The following is a 15,567-nucleotide window of genomic DNA, read 5'->3' on the forward strand; positions in this document are numbered from 1 at the left end:
GTGTCGGGGATGCAGGCACGAGCTGCATTAGTAATAAACATTTTGCAAACATAAACCAATAACATAATAATTTTTGTTAAAACTTAATGTGGATAAGACGATATTTCTATATGTAAACAATAAATTGTACGAAAATAAGTATGTTTTCGTACGGTCAATTGTAAAACTTATTAAGCCTTAATAAATTTAAACTATTATATGTTAGAGAATCAGACCCCAAAAATTATTATTTAATTTTTGTTCTTGGAAATGATGTGATGATCTAAGTTAATTTAAACAGTAAATTGCCCGAACATATGCATTTTTTTTTTAATACGGGCGAATGACTTTCTTAAAACTCAATAACTAAATAAAGAACTATGATTAATTTAAATTAGGGGAATAGAGAAAAAACTTTCTATAAAAAGCGATCGGTGAATTTTTTTATGTTCATAGTCTTTTCAGCATTTGAATATGAGAGTGCTTGTAATATTTGCTTTGGCTTTTGCCTTCGTCTCAGCATCGATTCTAAATTATGAACAAGCTTCGGTTCGCGATAGTCCCGATGTTGGCATTATTAGAGGACATGACGCTTCGCCTGGTCAGTTTCCCTACCAAGTCCGACTTATAATGCGGAACAATACAGCAAATAAAGAAAAGACGTGTGGTGGCTCCTTGATTAGCAACACTTGGGTTCTTACGGCGGCCCATTGTACATTCGGGTAAGTTGAACAATCGTCAAAGAAATGACTGCTTACTAATCGCATCGATTTTCTCTAGGGCGGAAACTGTCATCGTTAGAATGGGCAGCATTTTGAAATTGTCTCCACTGATAGAGCACACCGTGACCAGAGAGAATATTGTTATCCATGAGAACTTTAACAAAAATACTTTGGTCAACGATATCTCACTCATTCGCATTCCACGTGTTAAATTCAACAAATTCATTGAAGCGGTTAAGCTGCCAGAGCTGAAGTCACGTCCCGATACCTACACTGGACACGACTCGATTGCCACAGGCTGGGGACTTACTTGGAACGCTAGTAATATGTACCCCGATGTACTGCAGTATACACACTTTATGATCTTGAGCATGAACATTTGCACAGCATCATGGGGCAATGAGATCACTAAATCAAATCTTTGCGTTTCTACTAAACTGGGCAACTCCATTTGCGTTGGTGACTCTGGTGGCCCATTGGTAGATTTTCCCAGCATGGTTCAGATCGGTGTGAGCTCCTTTGTTACCCAAAATTGCTCGACGGAAAGGCCGGCTGTCTTTGTAAGAGTGACAAGTTACCTTGGGTGGATATTGCGATTTATTAAATCCTAATTAATATTGCTTCCATTGGAACATTTACAAAAAACAAGTAAAAAATTTACAGTCGAGTGTGCTCGACTGTGAGATACCCGCTACCCATTTTGAATAAAAGCAAAATATTGCGGTATTATTTTCAAAATATACCGAAAATACTACAAAAATACTAAAAATATACCAAACGGTATGTTTGCTATATCGATATAGTACAACATTCACAATATACCATAGACGGCACAATATACCAGATTATCGGATAAAGCAACTCAGACCCCCAGTAAGAAGGCGTTTTTGCCCATACAAAAGTATTTCTTTAATACCTTCCACAATTTTTATCTGATGGCAACCAAGTTTGCAGGAATCACAGTTAATATTGTCGTTAATAGTTAGCTATAAAAGTACGCTTGTTATTCGATTTTTGTTGTTTTATAGGGGCGGAAGCGGGCGTGGCTAAAATTTGAAACAAACTTGATCTGCGTGCAAACATAACAAATGCTGTCGAAAAAAAATTATAGCTCTATCTCTTATAGTCTCTGAGATCTAGGTGTTCATACGGACGGACGGACAGACACACAGACACACACACAGACGGACAGACGGACATGGCTATATCGTCTCGGCTGTTCACGCTGATCAAGAATATATATACTTTATAGGGTCGGAGAAGCCTCCTTCTACCTGTTACATACATTTCCTGCCGCCACAAAGTTATAATACCCTTCTACCCTATGGGTAGCGGGTATAAAAATCGCAACTAAACTTTGTTAAATTCTATTTTTTTCGATTTGAGAGGGCAGAAGAGGGCATGGCAAAGCAAGTGCTGTCGGGTGCTGATCAAAAAAATATACTTTATGAGGTCGGAGATGCAGGCACGAGCTGCATTAGTAATAAACATTTTGCAAACATAAACCAATAACAAAATATGACGATATTTATATGTGTAAACAAAAAATTGAACGAAAATAATATACGGGCAATTGTAAAGCTTCTTAAGACTAATAAAAATTAAACTATTAAAAGTTAAATTTAGAAATATTAGGATGGGTGAATTCTATAAAAGGCGTTGTTTAATTTATTTTTGCTCATAGTTAATATTTGCTTTGACATCGGACAACATCTCGAGATCGATTTTTCAATATTGCGTATGGGATATTCGCGATCCTGGCAGCAGTTTTCAAGGCCTTACGATAGAGAAAAATGTTCAGAAGTGTCAAAAATATATAGAAGACTAAACTTTATAATTATGATTAAATTTTGCTTCGCGGAAATTAAGTGATGATGATGTAATGATATAAGTTAATTTAAACAGTACATTGGCCGTACATATCCATATTTATTAAATACGGGGCCTTATAATAAAATATTAATTTATGATTAATTGAAATTACGAGAATAGAGAGTAAGATTTCTATAAAAAGCTATCGTTGAATTATTTATGCTCATAGTCTTCTCAGCATTTGAATATGAAAGTGCTCGTAATTTTTGCTTTGGCTTTTGCCTTCGTCACGTCATCGATTCTAAATTATGAACAAGATGTTGGCATCACTAGAGGACATGACGCTTCGCCTGGTCAGTTTCCCTACCAAGTCCGACTAATAATGCAGAACAAGACAGCAAATTATACAAACATACCGTGTGGTGGTTCCCTGATTAGCCACACTTGGGTTCTTACGGCGGCCCATTGTACTTTCTGGTAAGTTGAACCATCTACATAAAAAAAAAATTACTGCCTATTTATATTATCGGTTTTATATAGGGCTGAAACTGTCACCGTTAAATTGGGCAGCATTTTGACATCCTCTTCACTGATAGAGCACACCGTGACCAAAAAGAATATTATTTACCATAAGAACTTTAGCAACAAGACTTTGTTCAACGATATCTCACTCATTCGCATTCCACGTGTTAAATTCAACAAATACATTCAAGCGGTTGAGCTGCCAAAGCGGAGGCGACATCCCTATACGTACACTGGACATGACTCGATAGCCACCGGATGGGGAATTACTTTGAACGCTAGTAATAATCTTCCCGATGTACTGCAGTATACATACTTTACGGTCTTGAGCAAGAAAACTTGCAGAAAATCATGGGGCAAAGGGATCACTAAATCAAACCTTTGCGTTTCAACTAAACGGGGCAACTCCATTTGCAATGGTGACTCTGGTGGCCCATTGGTAGATTTTCCCAGCATGGTTCAGATCGGTATAAGCTCCTTCGTTTACGGAGATTGTTCGACGGACATCCCGGCTGTCTTTGTAAGAGTGACTAGTTATCTTCGCTGGATATTGCGAATCATTAAATCCTAAATAAACTAGAAGCTATTGCTTCTATTGCAACATTTATAATAAAATACAATTAATCAATACTGCAATTATAAATGTTGGAATGCAAAATTTAGTAAACTTTTCACTGTAGTATGTACAACCAGGAACAGTAAAATTACAAAATAATAATATGGATGTTTTGAAGTTTTCTTAACTCTTATCATTGATTGACTAACATTTATTATATTTGAGTTTTTTCGATACCGTGTACCATTTTCAATAATACCCAATTGCGCAAATAGTGCGGTATTATTCTTAAAATATTCCAACTTATTTTACCGAAAAATACATTTGTCCTTACCAAGTCAGAATAATAATCCGGCGAGGTGAATGCTCCTTGAGGATGGGGAAGAACCTCAGATTACAGTACTGTTCCTGAAATACTGAGATACACAGAATTGAGGATCATAAGGAGCAAATAGTGCAAAGCTAAATGGATCTAAGATTTGCCTTCATCGAAAATCTGTGTTTTTTACCAAAACACATGAATTGTGTGTTGTAATAATTGCGAATTTGCCATCATCGATGTCTTCACCTGAGTGATGAGTTTCCTCGACCGGATCGAGCATCATACGGATCTTCCTTTATAACAATTTCGATGCTAGTTTAGGCAATTGACTAATTGGTAAGCGATCGTAACATTAATTGACAGATCGAGCTTGGACAATCTAAAAAAAAGTCACTCTAATAATTCATGTTAGTTTTAATTTGTATCATTATAAAATTGTCGGGAAATATGAAAATTCTAAAATATAATGATGGTGATCTGACGTTGTTGATAGTGCTATAAATTGGTTTATAAAATTATGCATGCCCACAGTATGTAACAAATAAGATGGCTACAATCGATTGTATTTCACTGTGAGATTTCTATAAAACCAAAACATTACTGGTATTACTTCTAAAATTCACTAAATTAATATACCAAAAAAATAATATAATATACCGAATGCTATATTTGATATATCGATATTCTGACTGACTACAAAAGCCATTTTTTGCAATATGTTCATTTTTTTGTATTATTTATTTTTATTTATTCGAAAATTTGCAGAAACTACAGAAACTCTAGTTATGGTTGTATAAACCAAAAATCGTAACAAACCTTGGTTAGATTCTATTTTTTTAATTTGCGAGATGCAGGCACAACCTGCATTAATAATAAACATATTGCAAACAAAAACCAATAAAAAAAATTATTCTTGTTTAAGCTCAATGTTGATAACACGATGTTAATTTGTGCAAATAACAAAAATAAGTATGTTTTTATACGGGCAATGGTAAAACTTACCATATTAAGAATAAAAAAAAGAAAACTATGATAAGGTAAACTTGGAATCACAAGAATGGGAGAATTCTATATAAGGCGTTGGTTGATTTACTTAAACTCCTAGTTAATTTTTGCTTTGGCATCGGACTACATCTCGAGATCGGCTCTACTCCATATGGGATAATCGTGATTCTGACAGTTCTCAAGGCTTCGCGAAGAGAAAAAGTATCGGAAGTGCCAAAAATAGATAGTTAAAGGACTAAACCGCAAAAATGATTATTTAATTTTTGTTCGTGGAAATTCCGTGACGGTGATATGATGATCTAAGTTAATTTAAACAGTAAATTGCCCGAACATATGCATTTTAATACGGGCGAATCAATTTCTTAAAACTGAATAATAAAATATAGAACGGTGATTAATCTAAATTAGAAGAAAGGAGAGGAAGATTTCTTTAAAAAGCGGTCGTTGAATTATTTAAGCTCATAGTCTTTTCAGCATTTGAATATGAAAGTGCTCGTAATATTTGCATTGGCTTTTGCCTTCGTCTCGGCATCGATTCTAAATTATGAACAAGCTTCGGTTCGCGATAGTCCCGATGTTGGCATCACTAGAGGACATGACGCTTCGCCTGGTCAGTTTCCCTACCAAGTCGGACTTTTACTGCAGAACTATACAGGAAATTATACCTACAAGTGGGAGTGTGGTGGCTCCTTGATTAACAACACTTGGGTTCTTACGGCGGCCCATTGTACTTACTGGTAAGTTGAACAATCGTCAAATAAATGACTGCCTACTAATCACATCGGTTTTATCTAGGGCTGAAAAGGTCACCGTTAAATTGGGCAGCATTTTGAATTCCTATCCACTGATACAGCACACCGTGACCAAAAAGAATATTTTTTACCATGAGAACTTTAGCAACAAGACTTTGGTCAACGATATCTCACTCATTCGCATTCCACGTGTTAAATTTAACAAATTCATTGAAGCGGTTAAGCTGCCAGAGCTGAAGACACATGCCGATACCTACACTGGACATGACTCGATTGCCTCCGGATGGGGAATTACTTTGAACGCTAGTAATATGTACCCCGATGTACTGCAGTATACACACTTTATGATCTTGAGCATGAACATTTGCACAGCATCATGGGGCAATGAGATCACTAAATCAAATCTTTGCGTTTCTACTAAACTGGGCAACTCCATTTGCAATGGTGACTCTGGTGGCCCATTGGTAGATTCTCGCAGCAGGGTTCTGATCGGTGTGAGCTCCTTTGTTAACAAAGGTTGCCAGACGGGATACCCGGCTGTCTTTATTCGAGTGACTAGTTACCTTGGGTGGATAATGCGAGTCATTAAGTCATAATTCATAAATATGCATATATACTTGTTTTGCATAAATTGTTGATTTATAAAGTAAACTTCTTCTTAAATAAATTTAAAAGTTCCAAACTCAAATAATAATCATTATTTCATGAGCTTTTGTTTTTTTTTAGTGTTGAAATTTTTACATTTCGTTATTGAAATGAGAGTTTCAACCAGGGACTGTAAAATTAGACAATAATAACTATTTTTAGATAAAAACAAATATACTGAATTAATATACCGAAAAAATATTGAAATTTACGAAATGTATTAATATACTGTTACATACGAAATATTCTATAGAGTAAAAAATATACCAAATTGTCAGCCAAAGTTAATATACTAAATAAAGTATTCATACGCTAACTTTCCTTTTCACGTTTTTAATATATTTGAGTAAAGCTTTAAAACTCAAATAAAAACTATTATTTCATGAGTTTTTGTTTTATTTTTTATAATAGTTATTTTTGATCTGAATGAAATTATATAATTTAACCCTAACATATACTATAATATAATGGGGTTTTTTTCTTTGTTTAAATAAAATATAATAAACATCATTTATGATGCGAGCTTACAACGACACCTGAAGTGGACAACATCATTTCTTAGCTCTTTAAGCTGGCAAAGCCTTAAGCTACCAGAGAGTGAATGCCAATGAATAGAAAGTGAGTATAGTATCCGAGTATCCGCTTTGGGAGGGGCTGGAAGGACAAGTGCATAGACCGGTTTCCGGTGCTTTGGATTTGTTGCAAAGCTTATCAGTCGCAATGTGCTCTTCTTTTTCTATTTTTTCTATTTCTTTGTGTGACCCCGCCCTCTTCCTCTAGGTGAATGAGTTTAGCAACCAGTTGCCCATTCGGACTCCAAAATACCACAACTTGCATCCGGTTACCTTTGCCCTTTTCTTTTGTCCGTTAATGTTTATAGTTATGGTAACCTTAGCTTTGCAACAGAACAACGTCAACCTTTTTACTTTGTTATCTTCTGCAGTCATTTCTTTATATTCCACTTGATGTTGCACAATCCTTGGATTGCTTGAAAAGTATGTCGCTCGTAGACCACGCAGATATGTAAGAATCCATTAGCAGATCCAATTAATTATGATAAATTCTACTTTAAACACTTGGCGGGCAATCCTTTTAGCCATGTTTGCTCCCTTGTCTGTCAGGTCGTAACCCCCGCACCCAAATGCCATCAAATCTTATTTGCATATTCAAGTTTGTTTTGAACTCTTCCCCCACTTGTGTATTTTTTTTTCCTAGCGCTTCTTTGTTTTTTAATACACGACAAAATAAACAAAAGTTGCGGTGAGCACAAAGCAAAAACGGAAACGAAATAAAACAAGAAAGAAGTGCAAATTGCTAAAGGAAAAAGTTTCAACAATAAAAAAAGAAATTCTAGCAAAATAAAAAGACATTTAAATATTTGCAAATAAATTAAATTGAAATGCTAAATCAATCTGGCATCAAGGAATAGAAGAATTGCGTACAAAAAAATGTGTTAAAGCAAGCGAATATGCAATGCTCTGTAAATTGAATATTTGAGGACTGCACTGGAAAAAAACTTATTTCTAATATCAAGAAAATTTGCCTTCAAAATTGTGTTTTTAAAATAAGACCACTTTAAAAGCAAATTCTTCAAACTAAATACTGTGAGATACCCGCTACCCTTTTTGAATAAAAGCAATATATTTTGCGGTATTATTCTCAAAATATACCAAATATAATACAAAAATACTAGTAATATACCAAATGGTATATGTGGTATATTGATATAGTGCCGCATTCAAAATATACCATAGACGGCACAATATACCAGATTGTCAGCCAAAGCAACTAAGACCCCTAGTAAGTAAGCGTTTTTAAACAGTTCAACAACTTTAAAAGTCAACTTTTATTCTTGGCAATGATTAATTTAATTTTAAATTTAGAACCCAAGTTCGTAAAATTGCAAAAAATGAGGGTAGCAAACTTGTACTTTAAAATGAATGTATAGAAATATAATTTCAATGGAGCAATGGCATAAGATGTTAAAAAAGAAGAACGGCGGCAATCGAGTTGACTCGCCTAGAAAATACCCTTTAGTTAGTAGACTCCTTTACTGCCTCTGAGCTTGCTTCTACACTTATTTGAAGCCATAATACCCCGAAACTTAAACCCCTTTAATAGTGTTATATAACGGTAAGTATTTTCCATACGCTTAATGCGCTTTCACATCGTATATACTTGTACTTGTATGTATAGGAGAGTGTGTGCGTGTGTGTGTGTGTATTCAAATGTGCTTAAGTTTCCTTACTCGCTAAATTATTTGCGCCGATGTCGCCATTGTTTTGCATATGTTCGCTGAACTTACGGAAGTTTCTGCACTATGCGCTATGCGATGCTGAGAGCGAACCCACATAACCGGAAAGCAACAGCATCTACACCAGCAGGAAATGCAGCCATCTTAGCAGATGCGAATGTATGTGTGTGTGTATGTTGATGACTCGGCAAAGTACTGCTACTTGTGGCCCAAGCAACCACATTCGCAGTTAAAGCGCTCTTTAAGCTGACACCCCATTTAACTATCTGCACAAGTGCGTATGTATCTTTTATCTACGTAATATGTATCTTCTAATGAGGTTGACGAAATGTTCTTGTTGCTATTGCTTTAGCTGTTGTTTCATCTCTCTCTCCCTCTCTTTCTCTCTCTCTCTCTCTGTGTTGCGGGTGCGTTCGAGTATCGTATATCGAGGCGTTTAATTGCTTTGCTTGCCACAAAATTGGGGTAAGTCGTATCCAGTTACCGCATATTAAATATGTTTATGGACTCCACTCAGTGTAAGTAGCTGCAAGTTGTTTATAGGTCAGTATGGTTAAAGGTTAGTCACTAACAATAAACGTAGATTTCAGCACGAAAGTTCATGACTCATTGAGAAAATACCAAACAACAGCAGCAACATCAGCAACAACAACAACAACAATGAACATACTTGACTAGCAGATACCCCAACTGAAGTGTGCTATTTCAGATAGTTGAATAAACTCATTGAGAGAACAAGTTAAACTGGCTTAATTACGACAGCTCGACTACTAAATGCCCTATAAATAGTTTAGGCTACTTATTAAGAGAGTAAACACAATGTGAAATGCGGGAAAGATATTAGATAAAAAGATAAAATCAAAACGGTATTAGGAATCAGCTTATTTTTGCCCGGTATAAAAAAAAATAGTTAAGTACTCTTAAAGAATACCAAATTCTAAAATCAAGAAAATACTTGAAAATTGAGTTTTTGAAAAAAACTAAAGCTGAGAAATTTGGTCTAAAAAATGTAAAATTTTGAAGATAAAACCAAATGTTCTAGATTTAGGTTACAAAATTCTGTAATCCATCGGAATTCCTATAAAGTTTTCTATCTGAATATATGAATGCGCTATAGTTTAATAATAATAATAAGTTTTCATATTATAATAAGAATTTTGGTCTTAAAATTATAAGATTTTTTCATCTTATTAATAAGAACTTGGATCGTATATTAAATGTTCTTGAAATCATGATGTGTTTTGTAACATTTTCATATTCTAAAACCAAAATCTCGATTCAAACTTTTTCTCTCTGTTCAATCAAAACAGTCAAGCAATCAATTATTTCTAAAATTCAAATTAATTGTAGTCGATCACACCTTTAAAATTTCGAGACATTCCGTTATAATCCCAAAAATTGAACCACTTTTGAACATGTCAACACATTTATTAGCTTATTTTTAGCAACTTACATGCTTGACAAGTTATATCTAAATTAATTTTCGTCAGGTTTCGCTGAAGCAGCACATAACTTGTTGTGCTCGCCACTCGTGAGTCAGTTTCTAACATTTTAAATAAGATTTATAGCACCCTGTATATCACTTGATACTCAACAGCAAACTGCAATGACGCATGAAGATCATTTATTCACGAGAAACCAAACCAAAAAAAAAAACCCGCCCGCAAAAGCTGTTTCAACTGTGCTCAAAAGTCTTCCACATGTGGTATACTCATTTGCAGGCAGTGTATGCGGTGGCAGAAGCAGCAGCAGAGCTTTATGCTCGCGGTGCTCAACACCGCAATGCACCTGCTCGCTACGCTTCCGCTGAGCAACGCTTCCGATCCGGCTGTAAATGGTGTTCCAGTTAGATGAGCAACGGCATCGTCATCGGCATCGCCATTCATTGAATATGCCGGCAACAGCGACCGAGGCAGAGGCAGCGACTGCGACTGCGACAGCGACAGCATAAACAATAGAGCACCGCGAAAAACGCGAACTATGCGACGTAGAGTCAATGTTTATCATTGTCTCACTGGCCAACAACAGCAACATCAGCAGCAGTAACAACAATGCGCCACAATCGACCGTTGTCATGGGAATCATACACCTAACGAAAAATTCTGGACTCAAATGCCAGCATATTCAGTATGCGTGAAATTTTGAATTTCAAAAATAAATTTCCGATTAAGTTTTTGATTCACCAACCTCTTCCACTTCAAAAATTTAATTTAAATGTAGTGGAATTTGAAATTTTTATGTTATGCAAAAACTTAACAAAGATCCAGAAGATAGTAAGATAAAAAAAACTTAATTTTTTTTTAAATCCAAATATATTTCTAAAAATTCTACCTATATGAACACCAACAAATAATATTGTAATTATAACATAGAGTATTGTTTTATTTTCCTAAGAAATAGATCCAAAAATGTATAAATTTTTTAAAAAAGATCATTATTAATAATACATTCGATGTCATCTATTCACTTTTAAGCGTAATTAGATATATTTTTCCAAAATTCTATTGAACCCAATTGTTATTTTGTATAAAATATATATCTAAAACTTTCTTTTTTTTAAATTAGCAAATTAATAATTTGATATGTTATATTTTTCTTTGTTTAATATAGAACCAAAAAAACTAAGTGAAATTAATCATTTTTTTCGTTCTGCAGTGTATAATAATAGTATAAGAACATAATAAAATAAAATTTTAGATTTAGTATTAGTTTACTTAAAAAAAGTAGTATTTTAATGAAGTAAAAAAAAATAAAAACAGTTTTAAGCTGTTATTTCTATTAATATCAGAACGCAGGAAAACCTTAAAATTGATTTTTTTCTTTTACATCATTAAATTCATACCCTTTTTTAATTTTTTTGAGTAAACTAATAACGAATTCACATTTTTTCCATTTCATCCACAACAAAGTATCTATTTGATCACAGATGTGAAGCCATCGCATTGACTCAATTCGAAACGCATTGATCGTTTCTCTCGGTGTAGGGGCAAGTCAGCAAAGGGGAAGCTTATGGGGGCACTGACAGGGGCAGAGATTGTAAAGCTCATATGGCAACTGTGAGAGAGAGAGAGAGAGAGAGGGAGAGAGAGGAAGAGAGAGCGCAGCGAGCAGCAGTGAGTTGGATTTATATTTTTTTGAAGCTGGGCAGTGGTTATCAGTTGTTCGTTCGCTTGTCACGCTTGTCTCTGAACGCAGCCGCATCGTTTTTGCCATATATCTATTACTCAGAAGCGTCTACGAAAAAAAAGAAGAAAAATAGACTGATCTGAACAATAGAGTAAGTCATATGTTTATCACACCTGTGCACACACAACCGCACTCTATATATATGAATACGTTAATTAATAAGCATTTAAATAGAGTTCACTTTCGGCTGGCATTTAATATAATATGCCTTCGCTGGGGATCGCAACAAAGATTTCAATACTCTTGCTGCTGATCTGTTTGGCATCCGTGCTCTGTGTGTTCGCTCTGCCCATCTTTGAGCCCATCTCCGATGCCTGCAAGGCCATCGATGATTGTGATCCCTTTCAGCCCGTCTGTGCAGCGCACTTCAACGAACATCAGTTCTTTTACAGTCACTGCGATATGCTGCGAGAGATTTGTCTAACGGGAAAAGGTAAGTCAACAAAATATTATAATATTTAACAATATAACATATTTTAGAAAAATTTGTTATACTTCTTTTTAGATTGGAAACCAGATTATCTAAGCCATTGCAATGTCAGCAAACTCTGATTCAAGCCAAACAAAATAGTTCCACATCCATATCAAATTACACAAGACTGATGCTAGCTATATAGTAGACTTACTTACCCATATTTGCTCTTAAGTGTTTCACATTAAATAAAACGAGACGCAGAAAGAAATGTTCAACAAAAATGTGGCACGTTTTTGTGTAAGTAATTAAAGCGCCACTTAATGGACATATGCCGCCCTTTTGAATTTACATACAAATAAGCATTTAAGTACCATCCTTATGTGCGTATGTCTGGGTGCTATTCTATTGGTATTAGTGTCTACTCTGCTTTGACGTTTAAACCTTCGTGTACGTGAGCTTAAAGTAACGGAACCACTTAACCGCTGCCGCCGCCATATGGCTTCAACATAATTGATTTAAAACAGCCGACAAGATTTTTAATAAGACCCACCTACAACGGAGTGTATAATATAGAAGTATGTATAGCACTTTGATTAATTGCATATGAACAGGCAAAGATTAAACCGTGGTACACTCATAATTTGTACTCATCGTAATTATAACGGCGAAAAGCCAAAAAACAAAAAAAAAATAAAGCACAGAGAGTATATCATATCATGCTACAGCTCACACACATCCTATATAGTATATTCAACATACATATATACAACAACAACCCGCCATTATTTTTGTCGGCCTCATAATGAGCAGCATAAGAAGCCAATTTACAGGCACAAAAGTTCTATTCAAAGAGATGAAAGCCAAGTGTGGATACACATACATAAACACATATATACATATGTGTATTTGTATGTATGTTTGTGTGTGTGGACTTCGAGACAGCATTAAGCGCCTTCCCAATGACATTGCCTCATTAAACGTGATGATTTCATATACATACGTACTCTTATATGTATGTGTATAAATGTGAGTGTGTGTGCGTGTACTTGTAAGTACTTGCACATGTACATAAGTTGAGTTGATGACATTAATTATAAAAATGGAGAAGAAAACAGAAATAAAGCTTGGCTGCTGAGAGCTTATTAAAGGACACTCGATGCGCAGAGCTTAATTAAAGATTGCGACTGGTCAACTGCAATATTTCATTATATCAAGAACAAGGAAAGAAGTATAATACATACATAAGTATGTATGTCAAGCTAGCTTTATTTATTCAAAACACATCTGTTGAATCTCCACAGCTAAGGATTTATTTAAAAAAAAAAAAAATGTTTTAAAAGCTGAATGCCTTTGTGAACAGTGCTTTTGAAATACATTAGTATTCATTTTAATCATATATATACAATTTTTTTTAATTTTTAATAGAGGAACTAACGCACAACCTAATTAATTAAAAATGAAATGTGTAAAAAGCTACAAAATTAAAAGAGATATTACATTTTAAATACCCCAACAGAAAATAAATTGTTTTTTTAAATATTCATTAAATGAAAGCATGGAAAATATTATGAAAAGGTTGAAAAGTAAAGTTAATAAAATAAACAGTAGAAACTTTATAAATCATACAGACCAATTTACAACAAATCTAACCTTAGTGAAAGAATGGGAATTAGCCCTGATATCATAAAACAATTGGTGTAATCTATTGCCAATCGCTTGGGAATAGTTATTTACCAAGAGAGAGAGAGAGACAATACGAAGTACCAAATACATATAGTAGTTTAACATATTTATAATTAGGTTTTTTCAGCTGGTTGAAATAAGGTGTGTTATTATTTGTTTATTTTTTTGTTTCTCATTAATTTTATATGGTAAACAAAAAGTGAGAAAATAAATGAAGTGATATATTTTATGTTAAAACATTAAACTAATATCCTGCTTTCAAATAAATTTAATACCTTTCTTAGTTTGGCCAGTATAATGATTTAAAGTTGTCGGTTGGTGATGGTTGAAATAAGCTGTAAGATGAAAACGGAATAAACTAGAATAATAAATACTTAAAACTAGGAGACGCTTTAAAAAAAAAATTTAATATCCCCACTCCCAAGAAAAGAAATTTAGGAAAATACTAACCACATACTTCAAAATTAGAAAGGTTTATAAGCTAAAAATCACCTGAAAGCAATTTTTCTCTATCAAAAATTTATTAAATTACTCATAAATTACATTGATAATTACATTTTTCTAATTAATAGTAAATATATTCAAAAAATGACATTTTAGATAATTGTTAATTAACTAGCGACATTTAAGCTTGTCAGCCTACAAAATTGCTTTGATCTTTTAATATCAGTTTGTTTCAAAATATTTGAAATCAATTACTACAACACTAAATTATAAAGTAATATGAAAAATGTGTGATATAAAAATATTTATATTTTTATACAATTAGTATTTTTTAATAGTTTTAGTATACTATTATACCATACAAAGACAAAAACTAACAATCATTTATGGAAATACTAGAAATATTTAAAACACAATTACATTGTTGATAATTACTGCTGACTAATTAATATTCAAGATATTTACGGAGTGGCATTTAAAATAATTATAAAACAGCCCGATATTCGACATTTAAATATAATTATATTTCAGAATACTTAAAACTAATTAATTCAGCACTAAATTATAAAGTATTAGGAAAAAAATGATATTTTTATACATTTTGTATTATTGATTAGTATTAGTATAAAATTATACCACACAAAGAAATAAACTATCAGAAATTTATGCATATACTAGCAATATTTAAAACCCACAAAACATTGTACATTGTGGATAATTACTGTAGACTAATTAATACTAAACATATTTACGAAATGACATTTGCGATAATTGTAAAATTTCTAGAGACATTTAAAAAAGTGTCAGATAAGTTTCTCAACCCACAAACCTGTTTTAATCTACAAAATATCCACAGCATCAACATTTTGGAAATAAATTCATTTAGCAGAGATTACAGCACGAATGAGCCTTAATGAAACGAAATTTAAATACAAATTTAGATTATAAATGCTGCAATCTAAGCGAAACTTATGCTCCCCTTGGAAGCACTTGCGAATACTTAAGCTGGGCTAAGTAAACTCTGCTGTTTACTTGGAACACTTGCTTTAATATCTCGTTTACCAACAAAAAACCCCCAAAAAAAAGAAGAGGAAGGGAAAGAAAAAGGGAGCGCAATGAGAAGTTTTGTGCAAATGATTACAAATTATTTACTCTTGTGCAAAGTGTCTTTAATTTAACAGCTTGCTTGAAGGTTCTAAAAAGTGCTCAGCATTTTAAAAGCATTTCAAGAGCATTTCTCTACTGTTTAATCTGCTGCTGATGATTTTGT

General features: G+C 33.7%; 4 protein-coding genes across 4 annotated transcripts; all 4 read left to right on the forward strand.

Moving 5' to 3' along the window:
* Positions 1-453: 453 nt before the first annotated feature.
* Positions 454-1,312, forward strand: LOC132788281 (serine protease 1-like). The gene is made up of 2 exons (XM_060795614.1): positions 454-701; positions 760-1,312. Exons 1-2 carry the CDS (start codon positions 454-456, stop codon positions 1,310-1,312), a joined length of 801 nt encoding a protein of 266 aa, XP_060651597.1.
* Positions 1,313-2,844: 1,532 nt separating this feature from the next.
* Positions 2,845-3,683, forward strand: LOC132793157 (serine protease 1-like). Its single transcript, XM_060802847.1, has 2 exons — positions 2,845-2,990; positions 3,054-3,683. Exons 1-2 carry the CDS (start codon positions 2,896-2,898, stop codon positions 3,604-3,606), a joined length of 648 nt encoding a protein of 215 aa, XP_060658830.1. The 5' UTR covers positions 2,845-2,895; the 3' UTR covers positions 3,607-3,683.
* Positions 3,684-5,400: 1,717 nt separating this feature from the next.
* On the forward strand, positions 5,401-6,266 carry LOC132788282 (serine protease 1-like). Its single transcript, XM_060795615.1, has 2 exons — positions 5,401-5,655; positions 5,714-6,266. Exons 1-2 carry the CDS (start codon positions 5,402-5,404, stop codon positions 6,264-6,266), a joined length of 807 nt encoding a protein of 268 aa, XP_060651598.1. The 5' UTR covers position 5,401.
* Positions 6,267-11,730: 5,464 nt separating this feature from the next.
* On the forward strand, positions 11,731-12,544 carry LOC132791051 (follistatin-related protein 1). The gene is made up of 3 exons (XM_060799832.1): positions 11,731-11,846; positions 11,930-12,188; positions 12,261-12,544. The coding sequence occupies exons 2-3, from the start codon at positions 11,960-11,962 to the stop codon at positions 12,305-12,307; spliced, it is 276 nt and encodes a 91-aa protein (XP_060655815.1). The 5' UTR covers positions 11,731-11,846; positions 11,930-11,959; the 3' UTR covers positions 12,308-12,544.
* Positions 12,545-15,567: the final 3,023 nt, after the last annotated feature.

This window comes from Drosophila nasuta, chromosome 3 (genome assembly GCF_023558535.2).
Source record: "Drosophila nasuta strain 15112-1781.00 chromosome 3, ASM2355853v1, whole genome shotgun sequence".
NCBI lineage: Eukaryota > Metazoa > Arthropoda > Insecta > Diptera > Drosophilidae > Drosophila > Drosophila nasuta.

What these genes read in the sequence shown, in the direction of transcription:
- LOC132788281 (XM_060795614.1), top strand. Translation starts at nt 454, where the DNA reads ATGAGAGTGCTTGTAATATTTGCTTTGGCTTTTGCCTTCGTCTCAGCA. An exon ending in GCGGCCCATTGTACATTCGG is followed by an intron (nt 702 to 759) that starts GTAAGTTGAACA and finishes GATTTTCTCTAG; the next exon opens with GGCGGAAACTGTCATCGTTA.
- LOC132793157 (XM_060802847.1), top strand. Translation starts at nt 2,896, where the DNA reads ATGCAGAACAAGACAGCAAATTATACAAACATACCGTGTGGTGGTTCC. An exon ending in GCGGCCCATTGTACTTTCTG is followed by an intron (nt 2,991 to 3,053) that starts GTAAGTTGAACC and finishes GGTTTTATATAG; the next exon opens with GGCTGAAACTGTCACCGTTA.
- LOC132788282 (XM_060795615.1), top strand. Translation starts at nt 5,402, where the DNA reads ATGAAAGTGCTCGTAATATTTGCATTGGCTTTTGCCTTCGTCTCGGCA. An exon ending in GCGGCCCATTGTACTTACTG is followed by an intron (nt 5,656 to 5,713) that starts GTAAGTTGAACA and finishes GGTTTTATCTAG; the next exon opens with GGCTGAAAAGGTCACCGTTA.
- LOC132791051 (XM_060799832.1), top strand. Translation starts at nt 11,960, where the DNA reads ATGCCTTCGCTGGGGATCGCAACAAAGATTTCAATACTCTTGCTGCTG. An exon ending in GATTTGTCTAACGGGAAAAG is followed by an intron (nt 12,189 to 12,260) that starts GTAAGTCAACAA and finishes ACTTCTTTTTAG; the next exon opens with ATTGGAAACCAGATTATCTA.